Consider the following 24,344-nt stretch of genomic DNA (forward strand, 5'->3'; position numbering starts at 1 on the left):
TCTGTGACTATCATAAAAAAAAAAAAAAAAAGATTTTATTTATTTATTCATGAGATACACACACACAGAGGAGAGACATAGGCAGAGGAAGAAGCAAGCTCGTTGCAAGGAGCCTGATGCAGGACTCGATTCCAAGACCCTGGGGATCATGATTTGAGCTGAAGGCAGACATTCAACCACTGAGCCACCCAGGCACCCCAACAGTGGAGTTCTTTATGGACATTGAGTGTGTTGATTATTACAAACGGAAAGATCTGACTGCAAAAATAGCCTTTGACAGAGAAAATCCAGGGTCTGTATCATTTTCTCCCAATGAGAAATGCACAAACTAGGGTAATATCAGTAAAGACATTGGGTAGTTCTCTGGATAAATTGTTAAATAGACTTTCTATTTCAAATCACTTTTAGGTGAGCTGAGGAAAGAAAGAAGGAGAGAGAGAGAGAGGGAGGGAGAGAAAAGGAAGGCAGGAGAGAGAAAAGAAGAAAGTGTGATCCTCATGCCTGATGGCTCCTGGATAGGCTGAATAGCTAAGTGGTGAGGTGGCATGAGCTGGTGGGTCAAACCCAAGAATGCAGATATGATGGGACTGCTTTCTAATAACATGTCCCAGCTCTAAAGCCACACCACAGCAACACCCTTCCCCTCTTATCCATGCGTTCTTCCTCTACCTGTCTCTCTGGTTCACTGGAAGTTTTCTGTTGCATAAGGGTCCTGGGAGCCACCATAAACTAATTCTCCGATGGACGTTTCTTGAAAAATCTTTAGAGTTGTCTTGAGAGAGTTCTCACAACTATTTGAATTGGGAAATGTCCTGTTAAAATATGTCCACAAATTCCTTGATAACCCCCTTCAAGAGATGGAGCCTAGTTCTCCTTCCTGTGAGTGTGAGCTAGACTTAGTGACTGAGTTCTAGTGGATAGAAAGTGGTAAGATTGATGGTGTAACTTCTGAGACTAGGTAATAAAAGGTATGTGGCTTTCCCTTTGTGTTCTCTCTCTCTTTCTCTCTCTCTCTCTCTGTCTCTCTCATCACTTGCTGTGGGGGAGACCAAGTGCTGAGTTGTGAGGACACCCCCGCAGCCCTATGGAGAGGTCCATGTGGGGAGTACTCAAAGTCTTCTGTTAATAGCCAGCAAGGAATGAAGCCTCCCGCCAATAGCAATATGTATGAATCATCTTGAAAACAGATCTTTTAGTCCCAGTCTAATCCTCCAGTGCCTGTAGCCCCACCTGAGATCTAGAGCAATACCGAGAACCAGCAAAGCCACTACCAAATTGTTGGCCCACAGAAACTGTGTGAGATAATCTTTTCTTTTCTTTTCTTTCTTTTCTTTTCTTTTCTTTTCTTTTCCTTTCTTTTTTCTTTTCTTTTCCTTTCTTTTTTCTTTTCTTTTCTTTTCTTTCTTTCTTTTCTTTTCTTTTCTTTTCTTTTCTTTTCTTTTCTTTTCTTTTCTTCTTTCTTTCCTCCCTCCCTCCCTCCCTCCCCCCCCCCTCTCTCTTTTTCTTTCTTTCTCTTTCTTTCTTTCTTTCTTTCTTTCTTTCTTTCTTTCTTTCTTTCTTTCTTTCTTCTTTCTTTCTTTCTTTCTTTCTTTCTTTCTTTCTTTCTTTCTTTCTCTTTCCTTCCTCTCTCTCTCCTCTCTCTCTCTTTCTTTCATTTTATTTATTTATTTATTTGACAGAGTGAGAGAGCACAAGCAGGGGGAGCAGCAGGCAGAGAGGGAGAAGCAGGCTCCCCACTGAGCAGGGAGCCTGATGCATGGGGCTTGATCCCAGGCTCCTGGGATCATCCCCTGAGCTGAAGGCAGTCACTGAACCACTGAGCCACCCAGGCGCTCCTCAGTGTTTATTTCTTTAAGCTGTTAAATTTTGAGAATAATCTGTTGTGCAGAAATAGACAACAAAGACATTCCCTCACATAAAATTGTGCATCAACAGAACAGGATAATGTGTTTGTGTCTCTGGTGGGTGTTGAGGCATTTTGGTAGCCATCAGAAGGCTGATAGTGATCACAAGGAGGCTGATGACTCAGGCCTCTCTTGTTCCCCACCCCAGGGACTGGCATTACCCAGGCAGGTGGTCTTGAAGGCCACATGTCACATGGTGACCATTTTTGGGCCTCTTGGTTGGATAGGTTATCTGGATCCCCATGTCAGGGCATCAGGCAGGTAAGCTCAGGGCCAAGGTGTGTCCTCCCAGAAGAAGACATGACCCACAAGAGTTCTGTATTGGGGGTCAGACCTGAGTTCCACGCACAGGAGGCACCTGCAGCATTTTCTTTAGCCTCGCCTGGAGATGGACAGGGGGCAAAAGAACCGGTCTGTTTCTCCTGGTCACGTGTTCCCATTCCCAATCCATTCTAGGTCATGTGTGAAGTGCTGGTGCTGGGGTGAGAAGGGGAAGGAATTGAAGGGGAACCTGGGAATTATTTTAATTCATAGCTTATGAAATTTCTATAAAATATCCATCTCCCCACCAGGACTTTGTCTGACTTTCAGGGTGTAGGGGATTTTCCTGAGAACCCCAGGGGCCATGGTTGGGAGGTGGATGGGGGAGAAGACTCCCTTTAGGACACTCAGAGACATGGCACGAGATGATTCTAAAGTTATATGCTCCCTGGAATCTGGGAACACGGGGCAGAGGAGAGGAGGACACCACCTATAGGACACCTGCACCGTCAGAGTCCTAGACAGTGACTCACACACTGCTGAGCCTTTGTCCTTATAGCCAAGGCCCTCGCAATGTCTGGCCTCCCTGGCTTTTGCCCCCCAGGAGACGTTCTGCATCGACCCATGCCATGACACTAGTTGAACATAGAATTGCTGGAGACAAGGCTCTGCATTGCACCCTTTGCAAACCCCTCAGAGAAATCGTCTTCAACATTCCTTACACAAGAAGCAGACTATTAAATTCCTTTTTGATCTGGTATTTGAGAAGGATTTTTCTGCCCTGAGCAATCTAAATTGTCTTCAATTAGAAGAAACACTTGCTCCTTGCCTTGCTGCTAGAAGACACCAGTGCGTTTTTTTGCTGCTTAATGGCATCAGCTCCCCTCAGGCTGGGTTCCGGGGGATAATCATCTTCCTACTCACAATGGCTGGACTTTGGTTCACTACCTTTATTTTCAGTGGCTTCTTGTACCTTTTATTTAAACTACTTCATCTCCTTTGGATAGAGGCCATAGTTAGGAACGTGGACTCCTCTGTATCTTCTTCCCAGTTAATAAGATGAACAGAAACCAGTGTCCTGAATGGGTGCCATGAGAAAAGTCTATGGTGGTGGTCATGGCCTTCTCCTTCCTCCCAAAGTCTGGAGCTGAGGGAACCATGGTGAGTCCAAGGTCCAGAGCTGCCTGAACCAAGGTACTGGGAAGAGGGCAGTGTATAGGGAGTGGGGAGACTCAGCCCCCCTAAAGAGTGGATGAAACCATTGTCTGAATGTTGTGGTAGCCAACAAGTGCCTGAGACTAAGTAATCAAACTTTTCGCATTCAATGAGAAGAGAGAGAATATGCATGTGTGGGAGAAAAGAGAGGAAGAGAGAATATTGTTTTGGGTGTATGATCTGGTGGGGCCGAAGGATCAGCCCCAGGATGGTGTTTGTGTGAGTCCCAGCTGTCAGTGGGGAGATCTCTGAGCACTCTTTCCAGAGGCTGACCTCCAAGGATGAGTCTGAGGCCGAGCGTGGCCAGAATCTGGTCTGAAGCCAGTAGGCCGAGCTACAGACAGGCCCTGGGAGGCAGGCAGCGTGGTCCCACTGGCAGAACCAAAGGTCCCAGGATCCTCGGCCTTCTTGTCTGGGGTCTGGGTTTGGCTGGCAGAGTGAGGCGTCATTCCTGGAAAAGGAAGCAAGATAAGAATGAGGATGCGGGAGAACTTGTCTCGGTTGCCTAGTATGGAACTGGAGCCCTCCGGAGCCAGCCCACTTGGTGTGTGGATTCCAGTCCCATGTGGAAATGTGAGAATGGTTAGATGGTCCTCAGGCCTAAACACATCTGCTGGAGGAACATACTCTACTGGCTGGAGAGCTAGATTTTAGAATGCTGCCCTTAAACTGGACTCTGCGAGCCTGGCTTTCTGGAGTATTAAAGTTGGGACAACAGTACGAGTCTCCTAGATGGCTTCCAGGGTCATATATGATGCTGGAAGGGGCCATGTAATCTACACGGAATCACATCTAACTTCTAGGGCTTTCGTTAATAGTTTCCTTCCCTTCCCCTAACTCTGACCTCAGGGTGATTACTGACTTGCTCCTTACCAAACCCAGTTCCTGAGACACAGAAATGGACTAGGTTTCCATGAGGGGTGAATGTGGCATGTGACTGATGTGCCCACTTCCATGTGTGTCCTCTGGGCTCTTCCCCTCAGACCAGTCCTGGAGCAGGCGGAGGCACAGGGTGGAAGGAGCCTGTGTCCCTGCGGCGTCACCAGGGAAGGAAGTGACTGTCAAGTGGAAACACCCAATATAGACTTTAGGTTGAGGGAGAAGTAAACCTTCATTGTGTTTGAGTCATTAGTTGTTTGGGCCTGTTTGTTACAGTAACTGGTATCATTCTAGCGACCACTTCAAGAAGAGAAGCTAAGTGAGGGCAGCCATGGAGGCCATTGGAGTTTTTCAGATGAAATGCTGGCTGTCTTCCTAGGCTCTCTCCCATGGCCTACTCCCACTGATGTGTTCAGATCACACTAATTTTTTTAAAAAAATTATTTATTTATTTGAGAGAGAGAAAGAGAGAGCACAAGCAGGGGAGAGGGGCAGAAGAAGAGGGGGAAGCAGTAGCATAGAGCATAGAGCCCCATGCAGGATTGGATCTTAGGACCTCAGGATCATGACCTGAGCCAAAGGCAGATGCTCAGCTGACTGAGTCACCTAGGCACTCCAGGTCACACTACTTTTTTAAAAAAATCAAACGCTGCAGTGCTGAGTTAAGCAGTAGAAAACTCAAAGTGCTTTAGATCTGTACTAAAAACTTGAATTTGGGGAAGGGCAAACTTTAAAGCAGCAGGGAGTCGAGCTGGGCGGGGATGGGGTGGGTCAGAGGGACAGGCACATGGGGACTGTATGGACACGAGATGACCACTGTCAAACCAGGGTAAGTCCCCTGGTTTCTCTCTCTCTCTCTCTCTTTTTTTTTTTTTTTTTTTTTTAAGATTTTATTCGTTTATTCATGAGTGACAGAGAGAGAGAGAGGCAGAGACACAGGCAGAGGGAGGAGCAGGCTCCGTGCAGGGAGCCAGATGAGGGACTCGATCCCGGATCTCCGGGATCACGCCCTGGGCCGAAGGCAGGCCCTAAACTGCTGAGCCACCCAGGGATCCCAGTCCCCTGGTTTCTCACAGAAAACATTTTGTGCACCTACTTTTTTTTCCTTCCCTACTTAAGTCTGTTGGTGTCCAAATACGTCCATTCCCTTTTCTCATTTTTGTTGGTGATACTACAACAAACATTGCATTCACTCCATTTCCTGCCCTATGTGGGAAAATTAGGTGATTTCAAATATTTTTTTTCTTTTTTTTTTTTTTTTTAACTTATTTATTCATGAAATGCAGAGACATTGAGAGAGAGAGAGAGAGGCAGAGACACAGGCAGAGGGAGAAGCAGGCTCCACGCCCTGGGCCGAAGGCAGGCACCCAATCGCTGAGCCACCCAGGGATCCCGATTTCAAATATTTTCTTCAGCCTCACGGTAAGCTGCCAGCCAGCGGCTCTTCTGCATTTTATCCCTGAGCCAGTCTTGGAGGGCATCAACGGGCCGCCAGCCAGTTTGACCAACAAAACGTCTGTGGCTTCGAAATGTGTTCCATATATTTTGGGAGACTCACTAGGGACAGGTCTTATTTTGACACAGACTCCTTGTCCTCTTTTTGCGACATCCACTTGTTTTCTTGCTACTAATGATTCACTAGTCATTTGTTACTATTCCAGGAGCAATACTGACACTGACAAGTATTCCAATACCAACACGGCATTTGCCAGGGCTGCACACCGTGTCCCTTTGTCCTTCTGGCCTGCTTTCACAGCCATTTCTGCCACTTTTGGACCTCAAGAATTAAAAATAAGCCAATGGAGGATGTTCATCTTGCAGGGAAATGCTGCCATACAGCTAAATTATCTATTTCTGTGTGCTTTGTGTGTGTGAGTGTGTGTGGTCTTGCCTATATGTCATAAAGGCATCAAATAAATAATACAATTTCTGCACTAAAAATTCAAACTCCTGAACTATCGGCCATTTCTTGTGTGTCTTGTTCATTTCCTGCATCAGAGGTCAAAATCACAGCAAATCGATGTGGTTTAATTTTACAGTAGGGCCAACCTTTAAAACACGGGGTCACCTCAGAGATGGTCTGTTTTGATTCAACGTTTCCTCTTTCAAGGTGGAGAGGGTCTGTGATCACTCCCCTTTGAAGCCTGTGACACTTCCCTTTTCTTTTTCTTAAAGATTTTATTGATGTATTAATAAGAGACATACAGAGAGAGGCAGAGACATAGGCAGAGGGAGAAACAGGCTCCCTGTGGGGACTTGATCTTAGGACCCCGGGATCATGACCTGAGCCAAAGGCAGACGCTCAACCACTGAGCCACCCAGGTGACCCACCCTGTGACACTTTCTTTGGAACATATGTGGCCACTTCTCATCCTTTTATTCCAGATACTCCAGTGTTTCTCTTTTTTAAAAGAGAATACAAACTGGTTCTGTTAGAAGTAGCAGCTGCCAGATTCAAATCTATTTCTCCTCCTGAAGAAAACATTCAAAATGACACAGAACAAATGCTTCCTCCATCCTCAGGTGGCTGTGACCCATGTCAGCCAACCCCTCCGAGCATCCCAGAGGCATCTGGGTGAGGACACCAGCAGCGCTCCTATATTAGGTTAAATAGATATAAAGAAGATATAACAGGGGACTCTCAGACTCAGGAGAGAAAGCGAAGAAGATGAAATCATTTCAGAAAAGAAGGCTGAATTGTGGCCAATGTCCAGAGTCACCATAGACAACGCAGCGAGAGATTTGGTGGGTAGAGGTGAGGGAGATGGCCTCGTGGGAGAAGTGGTGGTGCTCCCCTGTTTCACAGATATTCCTCCCAGTTCAGAGTCATGGGTTCTCTCCCTGTGCCAGGACCCTGAAGCTCACCTCTTGCATAATCCTGCCTCATTCTTCCCTCCCCATGAGGTAGGACCTATGACTGATTCTTAGCTTAATGTGCCTAACTTCACACAGCTAATTGTCAGAATTCTGACTTCATCCCAGCCACACCTGATTTCTCAGCATATGCTCTTTCCACCTTTCCATGTGGGCTTGTAAAAAGTAATCATCATGAAATAGTATTTACCTTCTTTGGTGAGTGGGAGCTGGGTAGCATTTTGGGAGGTGCCTTGAGCTGTGTCCTCTGAATCTCTGCCTGTAGTTCTGCCCGTGACAGATTTGTGGCTCTTCTCAACTTCGCGGAGCTGCAGGAAAAGGATGAATGGTTCTCAGGGGAATGGGTGTTTGAGGCTCAGAGCCCTGGATGGTGAGATCTAGGGTACAAGAACTCTGTCTTTGGTTCTTGGTCACTACCTTACATGGCCAGTTCTTTTTTTTTTTTTTTTTAAAGATTTTATTTATTCATGAGAGAGAGACACACACACACAGAGGAGAGAGAGGCAGAGACACAGGCAGAGGGAGAAGCAGGCTCCACACAGGGATCTCGACGTGGGACTCGATCCCAACTCGATCCCGGGACTCCAGGATCATGCCCCAGGCCAAGGCCAGGCGCTAAACCACTGAGCCACCCAGGGATCCCCACATGGCCAGTTCTTGGTCCACACTGTCAATGGTTAGAGAGGGCAGCTTGAGACTCAGATTCGCACAACATTTGAAGGAGCATCTGGCCAGGGGAGGACGGAAACCATGCCAGTCCTGCCTTTCAAGGTTTTCTGTATCTGGGCAGGAGGATGGTGAGATTAGCAGAGGAGGATGTAGATGGAGAGCTGGCTGTGAGGCAAATGAGATTAGTTCAGGGGGAGGGAGTGAGGAGCAAGGAGGACAGGGTTTAGAGCGGGGTGGGGTCTGCCCTTTACCGCATGAAGGAGGCTGGTGGGCGCTGGGAGAACAGAAGAGAGCTGTCAGAAGTCAGGTGGTGTGGAGAGAGGCTGCCTGCGTGGGGCGGGGGCTCAAGAGACCCTTACACCATGGGCACAGCTCTGTGTCATTCTGACATTATTTTCTTTAGTATTTTAGTATTAGTTTTAACCTATAGGTATTATTGGGGATACTGGCTTTACTATGTATGAACATTGCTTGAGTCCATTGAATTTCTCCTGTTCTTTGGCAACCTCTCCAAATTGAAGTCATCATTATTGTGTGCCCCCAATAGCCTCAGAATATAAATGCATGTCATTTAGTCTTATAAGGCTTCCTATAATACAGATGGTTTGGGATCTGGTTTAGAAGGAAGCCATTTAGATAATATAACTGGACTCACAGAGCAAATTAGCAAAAACCAAAAACATGACATCTTTTTGAACAAAAGCTTCCGACAGACTCACCGCTTGGATTTTCTTTCTCAGCTGGGCATTAGCTCGGGAAAGGCTTTTGGAAACCGAGTTCAGGTAGTAGATGGCCAGGCTGCAAGAGAAAAGGGAGCCTCCTGTGATCCTGCAGTCTTGGAAAATGACAAGAGCTGGACTCCTTCTGGAGGAATCAAAGCAGGCTTCCTGGAGTAGGTTGCCTCTGGGCAGGGTAAAGAGATATCCTACTACTATCCTAAGTTCCCTTCTTAATTTAGAGAAGGTCCTGGGCACCTTGCTTTCTATCTTATTAAATGTGGAAATGACACACACATTTCTAGCTCTCAGAGTGCTCAGTAAAGGTTGGCTAAAAGAGTCGTCTTTCTTGGAAATCTGAGACGTAGGGAGTGGCAGGGGTTCTTGAAAGCAGAAGAAGCTGATTATGCATCCTGGGTAACTGCTCTGGTCAGGCTCTGTGCTATGTGCATCCCACTCCCTGGATAAACTGTGATTTAATCATACTGCAGAGCAGACTAGAGCTGTTAAAGTGTGGGCTCATGTATCCACATGGATAAATTCCCCAAACACAATGTTGAGTGAGGAAAGCTATGTAGAGTGCACGTAAAGCCCAGAGAAGGATAGTGCACATGCACATGACGAAAACACCAAACTATGGGTGGAAATGATTACGATGAATTCTAACAGTGGTTACCTTTAGAGAGGAAGGAAGACAGCAGGATTGGGAGGGCACTTGAAATGTATGCCTAACATTTGTTACTTGGAAAAAGACAGATCTGAAGCACATAATGCAGAATATCAACATTTGTTTACTCTTGTGATTGCATTCACAGTTGTCTGTACTTTTCTGTATGTTAGGAATATTTCCCAATTTAAAAAAGCATGCCAAAACAGGATTTTATAAAGAAAGACACCCTCAGGGCACCTGGGTGGCTCAATGGTTGAACATCTGCCTTCGGCTCAGGGTGTGATCCCAGGGTCCTGGGATCAAGTCCTGCATCAGGCTTCCTGCATGGAGCCTGCTTCTCCCACTGCCTGTTTCTCTGCCACTCTCTGTGTCTCTCATGAATAAATAAATAAAATCTTAAAAAAAGAAAAACAACCTCATATTTTCATTAGTACATTTTCGTTGGTGGTAATTCCAATTCAGGACTCTCGCTTCCCACCTTCTTTTCTTTCTTCCCCTGTTCCTTCCTTGAACATCTGTTGTTTCCCTCCTCTGCTCTAGGCCTGGGGCTGGTGTTGGCAATACAGAGATCATGAAACCCACCCAACCATCCTCCAGGGTTTTTCAGTCTTTGGTGGGAGGGAGAGTGGTGAACGAACCAAATGCACCTAGCACACCCAAGGACAGGCTGAACCAGCCCCTCTGTTTTCGTAGAGACCCAGTGCCCAGAGGTCTTTAACATTTTTAGTGAGTGTTTAGGAGAGTGTTGCAGATACTGGCAGTGCCCATCCGTATTCCTTGGATCCCGCTTTCGGTGTGCTCCCTGTAAGACTTAAAGCTGCCAGTTCCTTTCCTTCTGGCCTGGAGCTTCCCTTCCAACTCGTGCAGAAACCATTCTACCCACGAAGGTAGCTGACCCAAACTGCAATAAACCAACCTCTCTCTCCTTTTATGTTTCCCAGTCCTACCCAACCAGTGAGCCCTGGGCGCCGGTCTACAAATGCCCAGTCCCCCACCCTTGAACAGGATAACTCTGAGGCACACCGATTCCCAGAGTTTCCCAGCAGGATTAAAGTCATCCCAGTGGTCATGACCTTCTTGTTCCTCCCCCATCTCACTGCCCTCTCTCCCTCCCCAATTAACTATCTGCATTTGAATCTTTGTCTCCAGATCTGTTTCTAAGAAATGTAGATTAATTAAGAGAGTGGGGAAAGAAAGATCTGCCAGGGAAGGCTCAGGTGTAAGGGGAGGTTGCCACGACGCAGAGCCGTGGGCCCTCACTAACTTACAACATCAGCAGGATGGCGGGGATGATCAGGCCAGGGTTGGCAAGGAAAGCAAAGATCTTGCCCAGGAAGGTTGGAAAATCGTTTTCAATCGTCTCTTGGATGACATCATACATTCTGTTTTTCCCACTGTAAAGAGGAGAGAACACATGACAGCACAGTACGCAACTCATGTGGCACAAACACCTGTGGCCCACGCCCCTGTGAATCCAAAGCTGCCACCTCCCACTGCTTTCCTGGAAGAACCAGAGCTCTGCTCCATAGGAACTGCACATAAAAATGCCCCATAAGGGGCTGCCATTTGGCTGTATCTTATAGCCGGGTCAATGCCCAGGCTCATCAGCATCATGTCCTTGGCACCTGAGAACTCAGACTACATTGGTCTCCTGTGTCTGACACCTTTTTCAGCAGGATGAAAATGGAGTTTCTACTATACTCTCATGGGAGAAAATTGCCTACCATATGGCTGTAAAATCGACATGGAGCTCCCTCTGGGTCCCCAGGGCATGGAAAGAGTTCCCTAGAGGCTTCTGTAAGAGATAACCTTATGGGGCCGCTCAAAAATACCTACAATTGTCTTCAGATTACAGTTTCAGGAGACTGGACTTCCTAGGACAGGCTCCTGGAGAGGTCACAGCAGTAATCTTGATTTTCTTCTAATACCTAAGAACCATTATGAAGACTGACCTCCCAGAGACTAGGGTCCTCTGCTTGGCTTTGGTGAGTCCTTTCAGTGTCAAGAAATGGACTTCAGGGCTTGAAATTTCATGTTCAAAACCTTGCTCCTTCATCTATTAGCTGTGGGACACCCTGGATAATTTACTTATTCTCTTTCTGCCTATTTTTATCAGTTCCCTGACTCTCCCCATTAGAGCTGTACTGTCCAGTGGAGCTATTAAAATAGAATAATAATTTTAAAAATTAATTAAAATTAAATAGAACAAAAAATTCAGTTTTTTAGTCTCACATTTCAAGTGCTCAGTAGTCATGGGACTAGTAGGTACTATTTTTGAAGAGTAGATATGGAATTTTTTATCACATAGAAAATTTTATTAGACAGTGCTGCAGAGGTTTCATATCTTCAGCCAAGATACTGAACATTTCTCTGCCCTAGTTTCCTCAACTATATAATATAATATAACAATAATATAGCAGAATATGGTATTGTAAGTATAATAATAGTATTTTCCTCAGAAGATTGTTTAGACGGCATAGATACAAATTTATATAAAATATTGTGGGGGTGTCTGAGAGGCTCAGTCTGTTAAGCATCTGCCTTCGGCTCAGGTCCTGGGATTGAGCCCCAGGTTGAGCTCGCAGCTCAGCAGGGAGTCTGCTTCTCCCTCTACCCCTCCTCCTGCTCATGCTCTCTCACAAACAAACAAACAAACAAACAAACAAATAAATAAAATCTTTTAAAAATCATGTGTATGAGGCCATCAAATTATAAGTGCCCTCCAAAATGTTGCAACCAGAAGCTTCATTTTTCTCTTCTGTAAAGTATTGAGCAAGGATTGGCAAAAAATGGCCCATGGGCCAGATTTGGCTTGCTACTTGTTTTCACATGGCCTGAAAATGAAGCATGGTTTTTCTGTATTTAAATGATTGGGAAAAAAAGAAGAAGAATATTCTGTGATATATAACAATTGGAGTAGGTAATTTAAACTTCAGTGTTGGTAAGTAAAACATTACTGGAACACAGCCATGCTTATTCACTTAAATAGGGTCTATGGTTGTTTTGGTGTTCTAGTGGCAGACACGGAATTGTTGTGTCAGAGATCATTTGTGGCCATCTCAATGCTTAGCACTATTTTTTAAAAAAAGATTTTATTTATTTATTCATAAGAGTCACAAAGAGAGAGGCAGAGACACAGGCAGAGGGAGAAGCAGGCTCCCCAAGGGGAACCCGATGTGGGACTCGATCCCAGGACCCCGGGATCACGCCCTGAGCCAAAGGCAGATACTCAACCACCAAGCCACCCAGGCATCCCAATGCTTAGCACTTTTAAGTGCCATGCATATCACCATATTATGACATTTAATTAATTAATTTTTTATTATTATTAGTGGCCGTCTGTCATGTAAAAACAAGAAAAGTGAATTTCACATGTTATGAAGTCACAGTTAAATGTGGGTTATTTTGTCCTTGCATCATGATGTATTAGATGGTGTATTAGTTTCCAATGGGTGCTATAACAAATTGCCACACAGGTGACTTCAAACAATACACATTTGTTCTCTTATAGTTCTGGAGGCCAAAAGTCTGACATGTTTCACTGGGCTGAAATCAAGGTGTTGGCAGGGCTGCACTCCCTTCAGAGGGAGAATCTATTTCCTTGCTTTTTTTCAGCATCTAGAACTTTATTCCTTGCACTCCTTGGCTCACGGCCCCTTTCTTCATCTTCAAGCCTGGCAACATTGAATCTTCATATCTCTCTCTGCTTCCATGGTCACATCACTTTCTGTCCTTCTGTAGTCAAATCTCCCTGTGCCTCCCTCTTGTAAGGACATTCATCATTTAGGGCTCACCTGGATAATCCAGGATAATTTCTCCATCTCAAGATCCTTAACTTAATCACATTGGCAAAGACCTTTCTGCTATATAAAATAACATTCACAGGTTCCAGGGATTAGGATATTAACATCATTGGGAGCCATTATTCAACCCATCACCATATGCTCTCTGGTCCTTGAAGATTCACATTTGTCCCACCAGCAAAATACATTCACTGTCATTCCTACATCCCCCAAAGTTTTGCAACTCATTAGAGTATCAACCCACAGTCCAAAATCTCATCTAAATATCATCAGCACTGAAGTCCCAAATCTCACCAGCTAAATCACGTATAGATTGATAAGACTCTAGGTATGATCGATATTGGGGCAAAATTCTTCCCTGTCTGTGGACCCATGAAACTAGAAAACAAGTTATTTACTCCCAAAGTACAATGGTGGGTCAGCCCTAAGATAACAGCAAAAGCTGGCAGTGTTACTGCTCATGTGACATTCTTAAATACCTGATGGGTTTTCCGCAAATGTCATGGGAATTCAGTCCATTAGACAAGAGGGACCCACACTGATCTTTCCTGGAGAATTCTGTCTCTGTGTTTGCCTTCTGCTGAGATGGTTGAGAGGATTCCAGCCACAAGCTTAAAAAAATCCTTAACTCATAATCATTTTCCTTTCTGTACATTTTTTTTTGTCAAAAATAGAAGCCGAGTATTCTAACTCGCCCTACTGCACAGCAATTCAGTGGCTTAGCAGTAGTTAAGTACTATGGCAAGTTTTCTTCTATGGTGGGAGATGTGATGTCATGTCTGGTACAATGATGGATCCAGGCAGCAAAGGCGGCAATCTGAGCTGTATAACTGATGTTTGATGACTTTGAGATTCTGTTATGTGAGATATTATCATATAAAAAGTACTCCATCCTTTTCAATGGTGGATGTATCTTACAAAAAATTATACTCTATTATTATCATATCTTGAATTTTGTCACTAAAAACTTTGTGCCCATTTGTTTCTCTTATTTTTTTAAATTTTTTTTATTGATTTATGATAGTCACACAGAGAGAAAGAGAGGCAGAGACATAGGCAGAGGGAGAAGCAGGCTCCATGCACCGGGAGCCCAATGTGGGATTTGATCCCAGGTCTCCAGGATCACACCCTGGGCCAAAGGCAGGCACCAAACCGCTGTGCCACCCAGGGATCCCTGTTTCTCTTATTATACAAGTACTTACATGATATCCTTGATTTTGACTCTTGATTCCCAAAGCCGAAAATATTTACCTTCAGGCTCTTTCCAGAAAAAGTTAGCTGAGCCCTGGTGTAGATAATGCTTTCCCCCTCATAGTCTTGTTATGAGTACCAGCCATCCCCAGCTTGGGCAGGGCCCAGGCTTAATAAACTCGTATATATGCCTTATTACAGAAATTAGCACCCTCCTTTAAGCACTTTGCAAATAATTTAGTAAATGCTCATAACAATCCTAGGAGGGAGGCACTACAATTATTTCCATGTGATAGGCAATTAACTTGTGGTGTAGGGAGCTAAGGAACCTCTCACGATGATCCAAGCTTACTCCAGAGTCTACACTCTGAGTCAGGGGGCTGAGAATTTTCTTTTTCCTGGAAAGAGCTGGATAATAAAGATTCTAGGCTTTGCGAACCAGATATCTCTGTTGGAGTGACTCCATTGTACTGTTGTAGTGAGAAAGCAGCCATAGATTATATGTAAGCAAGTGGATGTGACTGTGCTCCAATTAAACTTTATTTACAAAAAATTTACAGGACTCAACATTGCCCATCTCATCCATTTATGTTGTCTGCCTGGATCCGGTTGAAACCCTAAGTCCCTCCCTGCAAAAGTAAATTTTTGTGACCCGAGAGGTCTAGTCTGAACACTGACCATAAACCAGATGTTCACTTCTAGACAGTGAGAAAGGAAGAAAAATCACATCCTTGTGGACCTTACGTCCTGATGAAGGAGACAGACAACAAACACAGTAAATAAACAAAAGGACTGGGATGCTAGCTGTTGATAAAGGGATGCAATAAGCAGAAACAATGATAAGAAGTGTGTGTGTTGGGCAGCCCCGGTGGCCCAGCGGTTTAGCGCTCGCCTTCAGCCCAGGGCGATCCTGGAGACCCGGATCGAGTCCCACATCCGGCTCCCTGCGTGGAGCCTGCTTCTCCCTCTGCCTGTGTCTCTGCCTCTCTCTCTGTGTCTATCATGAATAAATAAATAAAATCTTTAAAAAAATGTGTGTATGTGTGTGTGTGATATTTTAGTTAGGCTCTCCTGGGAAAGGCTCACTGACGAGGTGACCTTTGGAAAACACCTGGAGCAAGCAAGAGAGAGAACAGCTGTAGAAACATCTGAGGAATGAACTTCTAGTTGTTGGTAAGTTTTGATCAGAAGGGTGACAGGAGGGTGGTGGCAGCCATGATTCCTTCTGGGTCCTGTTTTTACGTTCCTTTCCGTGCTCCCTGGCTGTAGGCTGTCGGGACCTCTCACGGTAGCCATGAAGCAAGGGTGGGGCAGATGATGAGGGCCAGGCAACCCATTCATGGGCCTCCTGTCTGGGGGCAGGTAGGCAGCCAGAGCAAAGTGGCACTGGCATTTGCATCCAGAGCTTAGCCATCCAAACCTTGCTTAGGAAGTCAAAAGAAGCTTCTATCACTTCTCTCATGTAGTTCTCCCTTCAGCCTGGTATCCCAGGCCTTCTACCGCTCAGTCCATTCTCCTATTCTAAACCTAGCCTTCCTTTCCTGCCCTCTGAACCCCTGTGCAGCCGGATCTCACTCCGCCGTGAGCACTCCACTAACGTCTCTGAGCACCACCGCACTTGCTGGGGGACACCGAGCATAGGGCTTTCTCTAGCTACGTCCCTTGTAAACAGAAAGGTGCTGGATCAGCATTTCCCCATGTGTTGATCCACATTGGTGAGCATGGAGCCAGGACTAGAGTGAGGTGGGTGAGGCCCTGGGATGCACAGCTGAAGGCACTACTCACTCGGAGGATTGTGCAAGTGCAGCATCGCCACATCACCAGCCTCACCTTACTCCCGGCCTCACATGGATATTACATAAAGAAAGAGTCTGTGCTCGATAAGGATGGAAACTTATGGCTCGTACATATTATCTTGTTGCCTGATTCTTCTGATCCATTAATAAAGAGTGTGCCTCGAGCATTTCTAAGAGAGAAGGTGGCAGATAAAAGGGGCAGCATGTTCCAAACTGCTTGAACCACAGAATCAACTCCTTGTTATGGAGTAGAGAGATGGCTTTGTGTCCAGAGGGTCTCATGTTTGGAAAGAGAGCAGCAGGTGTATATTGTCTCTCAATGTACCTCCTTACATAATTACTTATTTCTTTATACAACACCCAGTGTCCTGAACTAGTCTGACTTATATTGAAACCAGCAGTGCTGACAAATGCTCTGCAGAGCATGGGGCCGGGGGGGGGGGGGGGGTGGTGCAGTCAAAAGTCTCAATTCCTGCTTCACATTTGAATGGCACTTATAAATGTATGGGTATTTCATCTTCAGAATATCCCCCGTTACTTATCCCATGGTAAAGGGAATCCAGAGCAGTAGATTATCCACATATTAAAAGGTCAGAGCTGCGCTGTCCAATATGGTAACCATCAGCCATGTGTGGTGATTTAAATTCAAATGAATTATAATGAGGGCAGCCCCAGCTTATCGGTTTAGCACCGCCTTTGGCCCGGGGTGTGATCCTGGAGACCTGCATGGAGCCTGCTTCTCCTCTGCCTCTGTCTTTGACTCTGTCTCTCTCTGTTTCTCATGAATAAATAAATAAAATCTTTAAAAAAAAACGAATTATAATGATATAAAGAAATTCAGTTTCTTTGTCCTCATTTCAAGTGCTCAAAAGCCACACATGGCTGGTGGCTACCATATTGGATCACGTAGAAATACATTTCCATCCTTGCAGAAAATGCTATTGAACAGCTCTGATGATTTGCTCAGAGCTGCATGGCCTTTTGCAGGCTGGTGTGACACTAGAACTGGACCTCTGAGCAGACTGGGAAAGGAGCTGCTCCCATGCAACCAAGACTGTGCACCTGAATGGCCCACAGTCAAAGGAGGGCGGGAGGGACATAATGGTGTAGGCCACTGGCAGGAGGCTGAGGAAGAGCACCAGCAGCAGGAGGCCCATGTAGAAGTTGCTGGATCGGGAGGCTTTGAACACACGTTCATGGGGAACGTTGCTGCTCATCACTGCCCAGCACTGGAAGTACATGGAGGTCAGCAGACGTAGCACATTGATGCCTACCAGTCCTGGAGCATAGAAGGAGCCCATCCTGGAAGGGTAGAAACCACACACCTGGTTGGCCCCATAGCAGGAGATGCCAGGGAAGGATGACAGGGGGAAATGGGATTGATGGGTTAGGAGTATGAGGCCTAGCTGCTTTCCCTGCACATCCCAAGGGCATGGGCCTCCCATTGCAGCAGGATGCTTACCACCAAGCCCCAGCCACCCATTCCTCAGGAGAAGGAGACCTCCAAGCTCTACTGGCCTGGCTTCTGGCTGGGATTTAACCACTGCCTCACCACGAGGGACCTAGCAAATTATTTGGCCTCCTGCCTGTTTCTCTGTGATCCCCCTAAAACAGCATTGCTGTTCAGAAATGGATCTGAAGTTCTTAAATGAAGAGAATTGGATGCTGGCTTGCAGTGAGCCCTTGGCCTCTTAAAAGTCTTTGGGTGAAATTACACAGCCTTTTCTTCATCTCCCATCTCAGAGGAGGGAACCCTTTGGCTCCTCTCCTCCTCCTCTCCTTTCTGTTTTCTCCCTCCTCCTCTTTCTTGCCTTTCCTCCTCTGTTTCTCCTCCCTCTCTCCCTTTTCCCTCCTCCTTTCTCCCCTCTCTACTTCCTTTTTTTCTTCCTCCTTCTCATTCCCCCTCCTATCTTTCTACATCCCCCTCCTTCCCTCTCTGTCCATGCTAACACATGGGTGGGCCAGATACTGTCCTGGTTCTCATCTCATCTTCCTTCTTTTTGTCATCTGAACGGAGGCAGTTCAGAGAGGACTGAGGATTTTTCCAGCCTCTACCTAGCTAGGTGGGAGGCCAAGCTTGGGATTCCAGTTTTCTGACTTCCCCGAATCAGTGGTCCCCAGACAAAAAGCATAGCTCACCAGATCATTCCTTGGTTGAAGATCAAGCCGAGTACATTTCCACTAATATCAAACTCAGCATAAGAGGGCTGCAGAGGGAGGCAGACGGAGAGAAAGGAAGTTGTTAGGCATCTGCCAGTCCCTGTTACCAGCCAACTGGCTAAGTCGAGGCCTCTCCAAAGAGCTTGGTCTAGTGACCAGATAGGAGGGATTCATGCTTCTGTTTCTTTAACACATTTCTACTTTTTGAGAAAAGTTTTGAAGTTCTCAAAGTTGAAAATTTTTCCAATGACTTTTTCAATTAAAAAAGTGAGAATTAAAAAAAAAATGAGAATTTTTACTTTTTAGAGCCTGTGGGCTGACAGTGTGTTCTTGGGAGGACCCTGGCCCCTCAGAGAACATTTTATCATTGCTCTAATCAGAAATTTACCTTGAAATTATAATAAAGGAATAAATCTAATAACCAAATGCAAACATCTAAACGAGGAGTCAAATACAATAATAGCTTTAAAAGGAAGCAAGCAAACAAAATAACTAAACCACTCCTCCAGTTGTCTTTTCTCCTTCTAGTTTTCTTCTAGTCTGAGTGCAGTTCATTGAAAGGAAAGAGCTCAGCCAGATTCAGGTTTTCAGAATGACTCTGATTTTCAGAATTTTGGAGATATGTCAACTATTTGAAAGAATGCAAAGTGTGTGAGCACTGGGGAGTTGGGGGTCCTCATGCAGCATGCCTAAACTAACTTTCCCATTTGTCCTCCAGAAATGGAGGTCAAGGGTGACAGGGATGAAGAGGAGGAAGTTAGGAGAGAGAGAAAGGAGAGTCAGGTATGGATCAAAGGAGGAAATGTACATATTCCAAATATGTGAAGGTTAAACCTTGGGAATTTAAAATTTAACATTTAAAAATATTTTTTAAAACTTCTCATCTTCTGGGCTTTGTGTCCTGGTTAGGAAAATTGTCCTCACGTCAAGATTGTAACTTTATATATGCTTTCTTTCAGAAATTTATGATTTCATTTTTTGATGTTTAAAACTTTGATTTACCTACAATTTATGTGTTTAGGTAAAATGAATGAGAGGTACAGTCTCTCCCCCAATTAACCAGTTGTCTCTACCCTTTATCATATAATCCCCCCTCTCCCACTGGGTTAAAAGACTGTCTTTATCTTAAATTAAATTTCCACATACATTATTTCATTTAGATTGTATTTCTGGATTTTCTATTCTGTTCCATTGGTAACTTTGCCTATTCCCTAGTACCAGTTGGAATTATTATAGCTTCATAATATGCTTTAAAATAATGGTAGGTCTAGTCCCTTTCATTTTGTTATATTAAAATTTTTTCCTGGCTACTTCCACATATTTATTTTTAGAATAAACTTGAGTATTATTTGGGGATTTTGTTGAACTTATAAATTAATTTGAGGGCAATGACATTTTAGCAGTCTCATGTTGTCCTATTAAAGATGGTGCCCTCTTTGAGTATAAGGTTCATTTATCCCTGTTCTCAGATGAGATTATGAAGTTTTCCTCACTGTGAGGAGGAGTTGAGTAGGCCTAAGTAAAATTGTGTCTGGTGACTAAAAGAAAAAAAAAAACTGACCGAGGCCAGGTACATACTGTAGGCCACAATGAAGATGACACAGGTAAACAAGATTTGGAGCTCAGTGAAGGGGAAGTGTCTCCCACCCACCAACAACAGTGACTAATAAGGTCAGTGAATGAGGCATTGAGGAAGAGACATGCACAGGACAGATGAGGCCAGACATTCCACCATATCACAGAAGGCCACCACAGAGAGGAAATGGCACTCATTTAGAATGAGCAGTTTCCCAGGTAGGTGGGGAAGAAGAATATCCCAGGTGGAGGGAATGAGGACAAAGAGGTTTCTCAAAGCATAATCCAAAAGACAGCACCGATGGTTGCTGTGTTCTTGATTTGTTCCAAGACTTTGTGAAACATTCATGTTCACATCTGCCCTCTCCCACCCCAGGATTTCATTAGAGTCTCAAAAATTAAGAGCTATCATTTCCAGGCTGCCTAGGTGGATCAGTTGGCTAGGGGTCTGCCTTCAGTTTAGGTCATGATCTCAGTGTCCTGGGATCGAGCCCCGAATTAGGCTTCCTGTTCAGCAATCCCTCTCTCTCTCCCTACCCTTCAGGCTTGCTCTCTCTCTCTCTCTCAAATAAATAAATAAAATCTTAAAAAAAAAGAAAAAAGAAAAAGAACTACCATTTCCCCTTATCCACTTCGATTACCATTCCTATCTCTTAACCAGGGTGGACTTCAAGTATGGTGTTCCTTGCCTTTCCTAATGAACATCTGCTTGACACTGAAGCATGTGATCTACCTTTCCCAAGGCCAAATGCCTCCATTTCCCAGATAGAAGGTCATTTTGTTAATTACATGGGGGAAAAAGTGAATTTCCTCTAGGAAGGCAAATATGACACTTAAGGGAAATACAGATAAAATGCTTCACTATTTCACAGAGCAGAAATTGGCATCAATTATCTAAACAAATGTCTATGAATGCATCCGACTATATCAGATAGGATGGTTGAGACGCCTCTCTGCGGGAAGTTCATGAAACAGTGACCTACAAATCCAGCCTCCAGGTCCCAGCACCAGCAGTAGTTCATGAACCGGACAAAACAAGCCCGCAGGAAGTCCCCCAGCAGGATGGTGATGTACGTTACCAGCATGTCAGACACTGTCAGCCTCATGAATTCCTGCAAGGGGGAGCACAGGAAAAGGGCATAGTCAGGGTCAAACCTTGCCCACTTCTCCCAATTGACTGGAGTCATGCAAAGTCTTCCCCACCCACCTGAATCTTCTCTGTGACCTCCTCTTGGTGGCAGAGAAGTAGTGCAGAAAAAGGACCCCAGGCTTTGGAAAATGCTTACTTTTAGGTCCCAGCTCTACAAGTTACCATTCATATTGCTTTGGAATAATCTCTGAGCTTCTCAAAGCTGATAATGATATCAACCTTACAGGGTTATTGGGAAGCTTAATGATTATGCATGCAAATTGCCTGGCACATTGGCAATGCCCAATGTATGGTAGTTATCAATATTATTACAGAGAGAGGATCCGAAGGCTCCCTCCTTGCTTCCTCCACTTCCTCTGAAATGTAGCTGCCCCCAGCTAAGACTGAATCTGACCATCGTCCCTGGGGACAAGAGCTAGCCTTCTTCATCTCCTGCTAATTGGATTTTTGCCTTGTTATACAAAGATAATAATGCAGGTTTTTCATGAGGCACATAGTGGAAAGGCCAATAGCAAAGCTTTTCTCTGCTTTATAGAGTGTATATAATTTATTAATTAAAAAAATGGAAAAGATCTACCAGGCATCATCACAACCTTTAAGACATCTCATAGCCTTGAAGTTCCTGGGGAACACAGAGTCTGCTTTATTCATTTTTGTATCCTTCAAGATGATTAATGAATATTTTCTCGATAAACAGCTGATGAGTTTTCAGGTTTATTCCTCAATAAGAATTCAAGTTAATGCTCCTAAGTAAAAGACAAATCAACATGTATCAGGTCTCTTATGTACAAGTTGATGCTCTGGGGCCTGGGGTGGAGGTGGTGGAGGATACAGGTGAGCAGGACATAGCAGCTCAAACCCATCATTACTGACAGCTCAAACCCATCATTATTGACAAGTTCAGAAAGAGCTTTAATCAGTGTTGGGAACAGTGATGGGCATTCAAGGAGGAGGGCAAAGGAGACGCCTTCCAAGGGTGTGACATAGGAAATGAGAAATTCTATTGCAGAATGTTCCAAAAGAACCATGTAGGTAATGAACTCTCTTTTGTCTTCTGAGGAGAGTGGGTTTTATTGACTTGAAGACGCATTCTCTGTTACACCCTGTTATGGCTTTAGAAATGCAGGAACTAGGGAAGTTGGATTGCTTTGTACATTAATGGTGGGGAGGATTTAAAGAGTATGGGGGAATCTGGATTGGAGGAGTAAGAAATGGTGAGTCTGAGCCCTCCAGGGAGGAACTGGGGAGAAAGGGCCCCCAGGGCCCCGTGGGAAGGACACCCTGTCGCAGGAAAATATCTGCTGGTGGATTTAGAGGCAGTGTTGATGTGATATAATCCCTTTCTTCATTGTACTTCATTATCCTCAGTTAAAAACACTGTTGTCTAGTGCTCTATGAGGTTGGATTCTTCAGGGAACCCATAAAGAAGTAATAAACTGCATCTCAGTGTGGTGACATATAAAAGAAAACCCTGTGCAGGAGGTGGAGTTGAGGAAAAGAGGGCAGCTGATCCCTAGGCAGAAACGTGAAGTATTTCTTCAAAGAAAGAAGGCAAAGAACATTAGCCTTTGAAGTCCATACTGTGTAAGCTACAGGAATGGTGGTGACAGTGAATAAAGAAAAATGGTAGTTTTCAATTTTTGAGATTAATGAAAACCATTTATTTTCTTTACAAAAATGCATAGATGCATATATACACACGAATTCTGCATCCAAGTTTTAGGAGAATTTATTCCTTATTTCAGGGTGTAGAACCTCAGGTTGTCAGTGAAATCTGTAGTAAGATTCTAAATGAATCCAAATGGTATTAGATTGATGAATGGAGCAGGGAGAAAAATATGTGGGATGCTGAAAAAATTGGGAAAGAGAAAAGGTAGAACTTTCCTAAGAAATACTGGCTTGACATTTTGATGGCTTAAAAAAAAAGAAATATCAAGGAAGGAATAACAAAGATCTGAGAACAGGGATCACTTTTGCAGGAGAGCATAACTACTCACAATGCCCACGGCTGTCTCCCAGCAAGAACCCCGGGGCACATCTGCAGGGTGTAGGGGTGGCCGGGGGACACTCTCATTCCAACCAGAGGAGTTGTAATAGTTAAACAGAGTCCAGTGAGTGATGTTCTTTATTGTCTCTTCATTAGAAAGCTAGAATGGAAGATGGAGATGTGGGGTTGGAAGGAGCCAGGAGTGGTCCAACTGTTTCCATGGGAATAATTAAAGCCAGAATATGGCACCACTCTACCACCTACCCTCTACCCTACCCCTCAGCAGTCTCTACAGATGTGTCCTCCCCAGCCTTTCAGTCTATATAGGAAAGGGGGACATTTGGCTGAAGTCCTTGGGTCTTTTCCATGAAGTTATCTTTTCTAAGTTATTATCCATCTGTCTGTTCATCCATCCATCTAGTCATTCATTCTTCTTTTGAGAGTAATTTTTTTCAGGGTCTATTCTGGGCATGTAAGGCAATGGTGACACAAGAGTGAAAAAGAGAGACAGGCTTCCCTCAGAAAGTTCACAGTCTAGTAGGTGACAGAGATGAGCAGACAATTATAGAATAGAGTGATAAGATCTATGGGAAATATTCTCCAGGAATCAGGGAAATCCACCTCAGACCATGGGGGCCACAGAGAACTTCCTGGAGGTAGAGACATCTGAGACAAAAACTCAGGGAAGATTAGTCAACTAGCCATACATGGAGAGAAGGGTGGAAAGACAGGCAAGAGAAAATTCTGTCCTGTGGAGGAAATGTGAGGCTCAGGAGAGTGAAATAGTTCACTGGAGTAGGAAGAAAGTCAGAGGTGAAGGTGGAGGGGTAGGTAAGGGCCAGATCCAGTTACTTCCATGCTTAGAACCTTCCAATAGTTTTCTGGTAACCTCAGGCAAAAGTTCATGCAGCTCAATAATGAGGAGGGGTGGTGGGGAAGAGGACTATCGTCATCTGACCCTTCCCTTAGGTTCATTTTCCCCTTCTTCCCTCCACTACATTCGTGCCATCCTGTAGTTCCTTGTTTGCACCAGCTGTTCCCTCTGCTTTTTCCAATGTCTGGTAAGACACTCCAGTTGGGGCGGGAGAGATCTAGAGCCCCTCTTATGGCCTGCCATGATTCCCTGGGCTTGCCCCCAACTGAAGCACATGCCACAGTGTGCTGTAATGAATAAGTCTGTCTCCCAGCCTAGATGTGAATATGCTTGGAACAGGACTAGTGTCTTGCTGTCTGCTCTACCCACAAGGCCTGACATAGTGGGTGGTCCATAACCGTCTAGTGAGGAGTGATGGAAAGTTGGGTAAAGCTGACATATGTCAATGGACACTTACTTGGCTGATAAACATTTATGGCAGCTATGATACAATATAGGAAAGGCTGCAGATAAAATATTAAGGGTACCAAATGACATGTATACGATGTAAAAAAGACTACCTAAGAAAAAGACAGTAAAGACCTGCAGCAAAATATTAACAATGGTGGTCTTTGGGTCAT

General features: G+C 44.7%; 1 protein-coding gene across 1 annotated transcript in view; it reads right to left on the reverse strand.

Moving 5' to 3' along the window:
* Positions 1–1,603: 1,603 nt before the first annotated feature.
* Positions 1,604–24,344, reverse strand: part of TMC2 (transmembrane channel like 2) — a 66,121-nt gene continuing 43,380 nt past the window's right edge. The window contains exons 12-19 of the mRNA XM_025469061.3: positions 22,861–23,010; positions 20,697–20,825; positions 18,118–18,185; positions 17,041–17,280; positions 10,457–10,582; positions 8,522–8,600; positions 7,324–7,441; positions 1,604–3,831 (exon numbers count right to left, since the gene is read on the reverse strand). Of these exons, the coding sequence (XP_025324846.1) occupies positions 3,614–3,831; positions 7,324–7,441; positions 8,522–8,600; positions 10,457–10,582; positions 17,041–17,280; positions 18,118–18,185; positions 20,697–20,825; positions 22,861–23,010 (1,128 nt within the window). The 3' untranslated portion in view covers positions 1,604–3,613. The remainder of the gene's footprint in view (positions 3,832–7,323; positions 7,442–8,521; positions 8,601–10,456; positions 10,583–17,040; positions 17,281–18,117; positions 18,186–20,696; positions 20,826–22,860; positions 23,011–24,344) is intronic.

This window comes from Canis lupus, chromosome 24 (assembly GCF_003254725.2).
Source record: "Canis lupus dingo isolate Sandy chromosome 24, ASM325472v2, whole genome shotgun sequence".
NCBI classification, from domain to species: domain Eukaryota; kingdom Metazoa; phylum Chordata; class Mammalia; order Carnivora; family Canidae; genus Canis; species Canis lupus.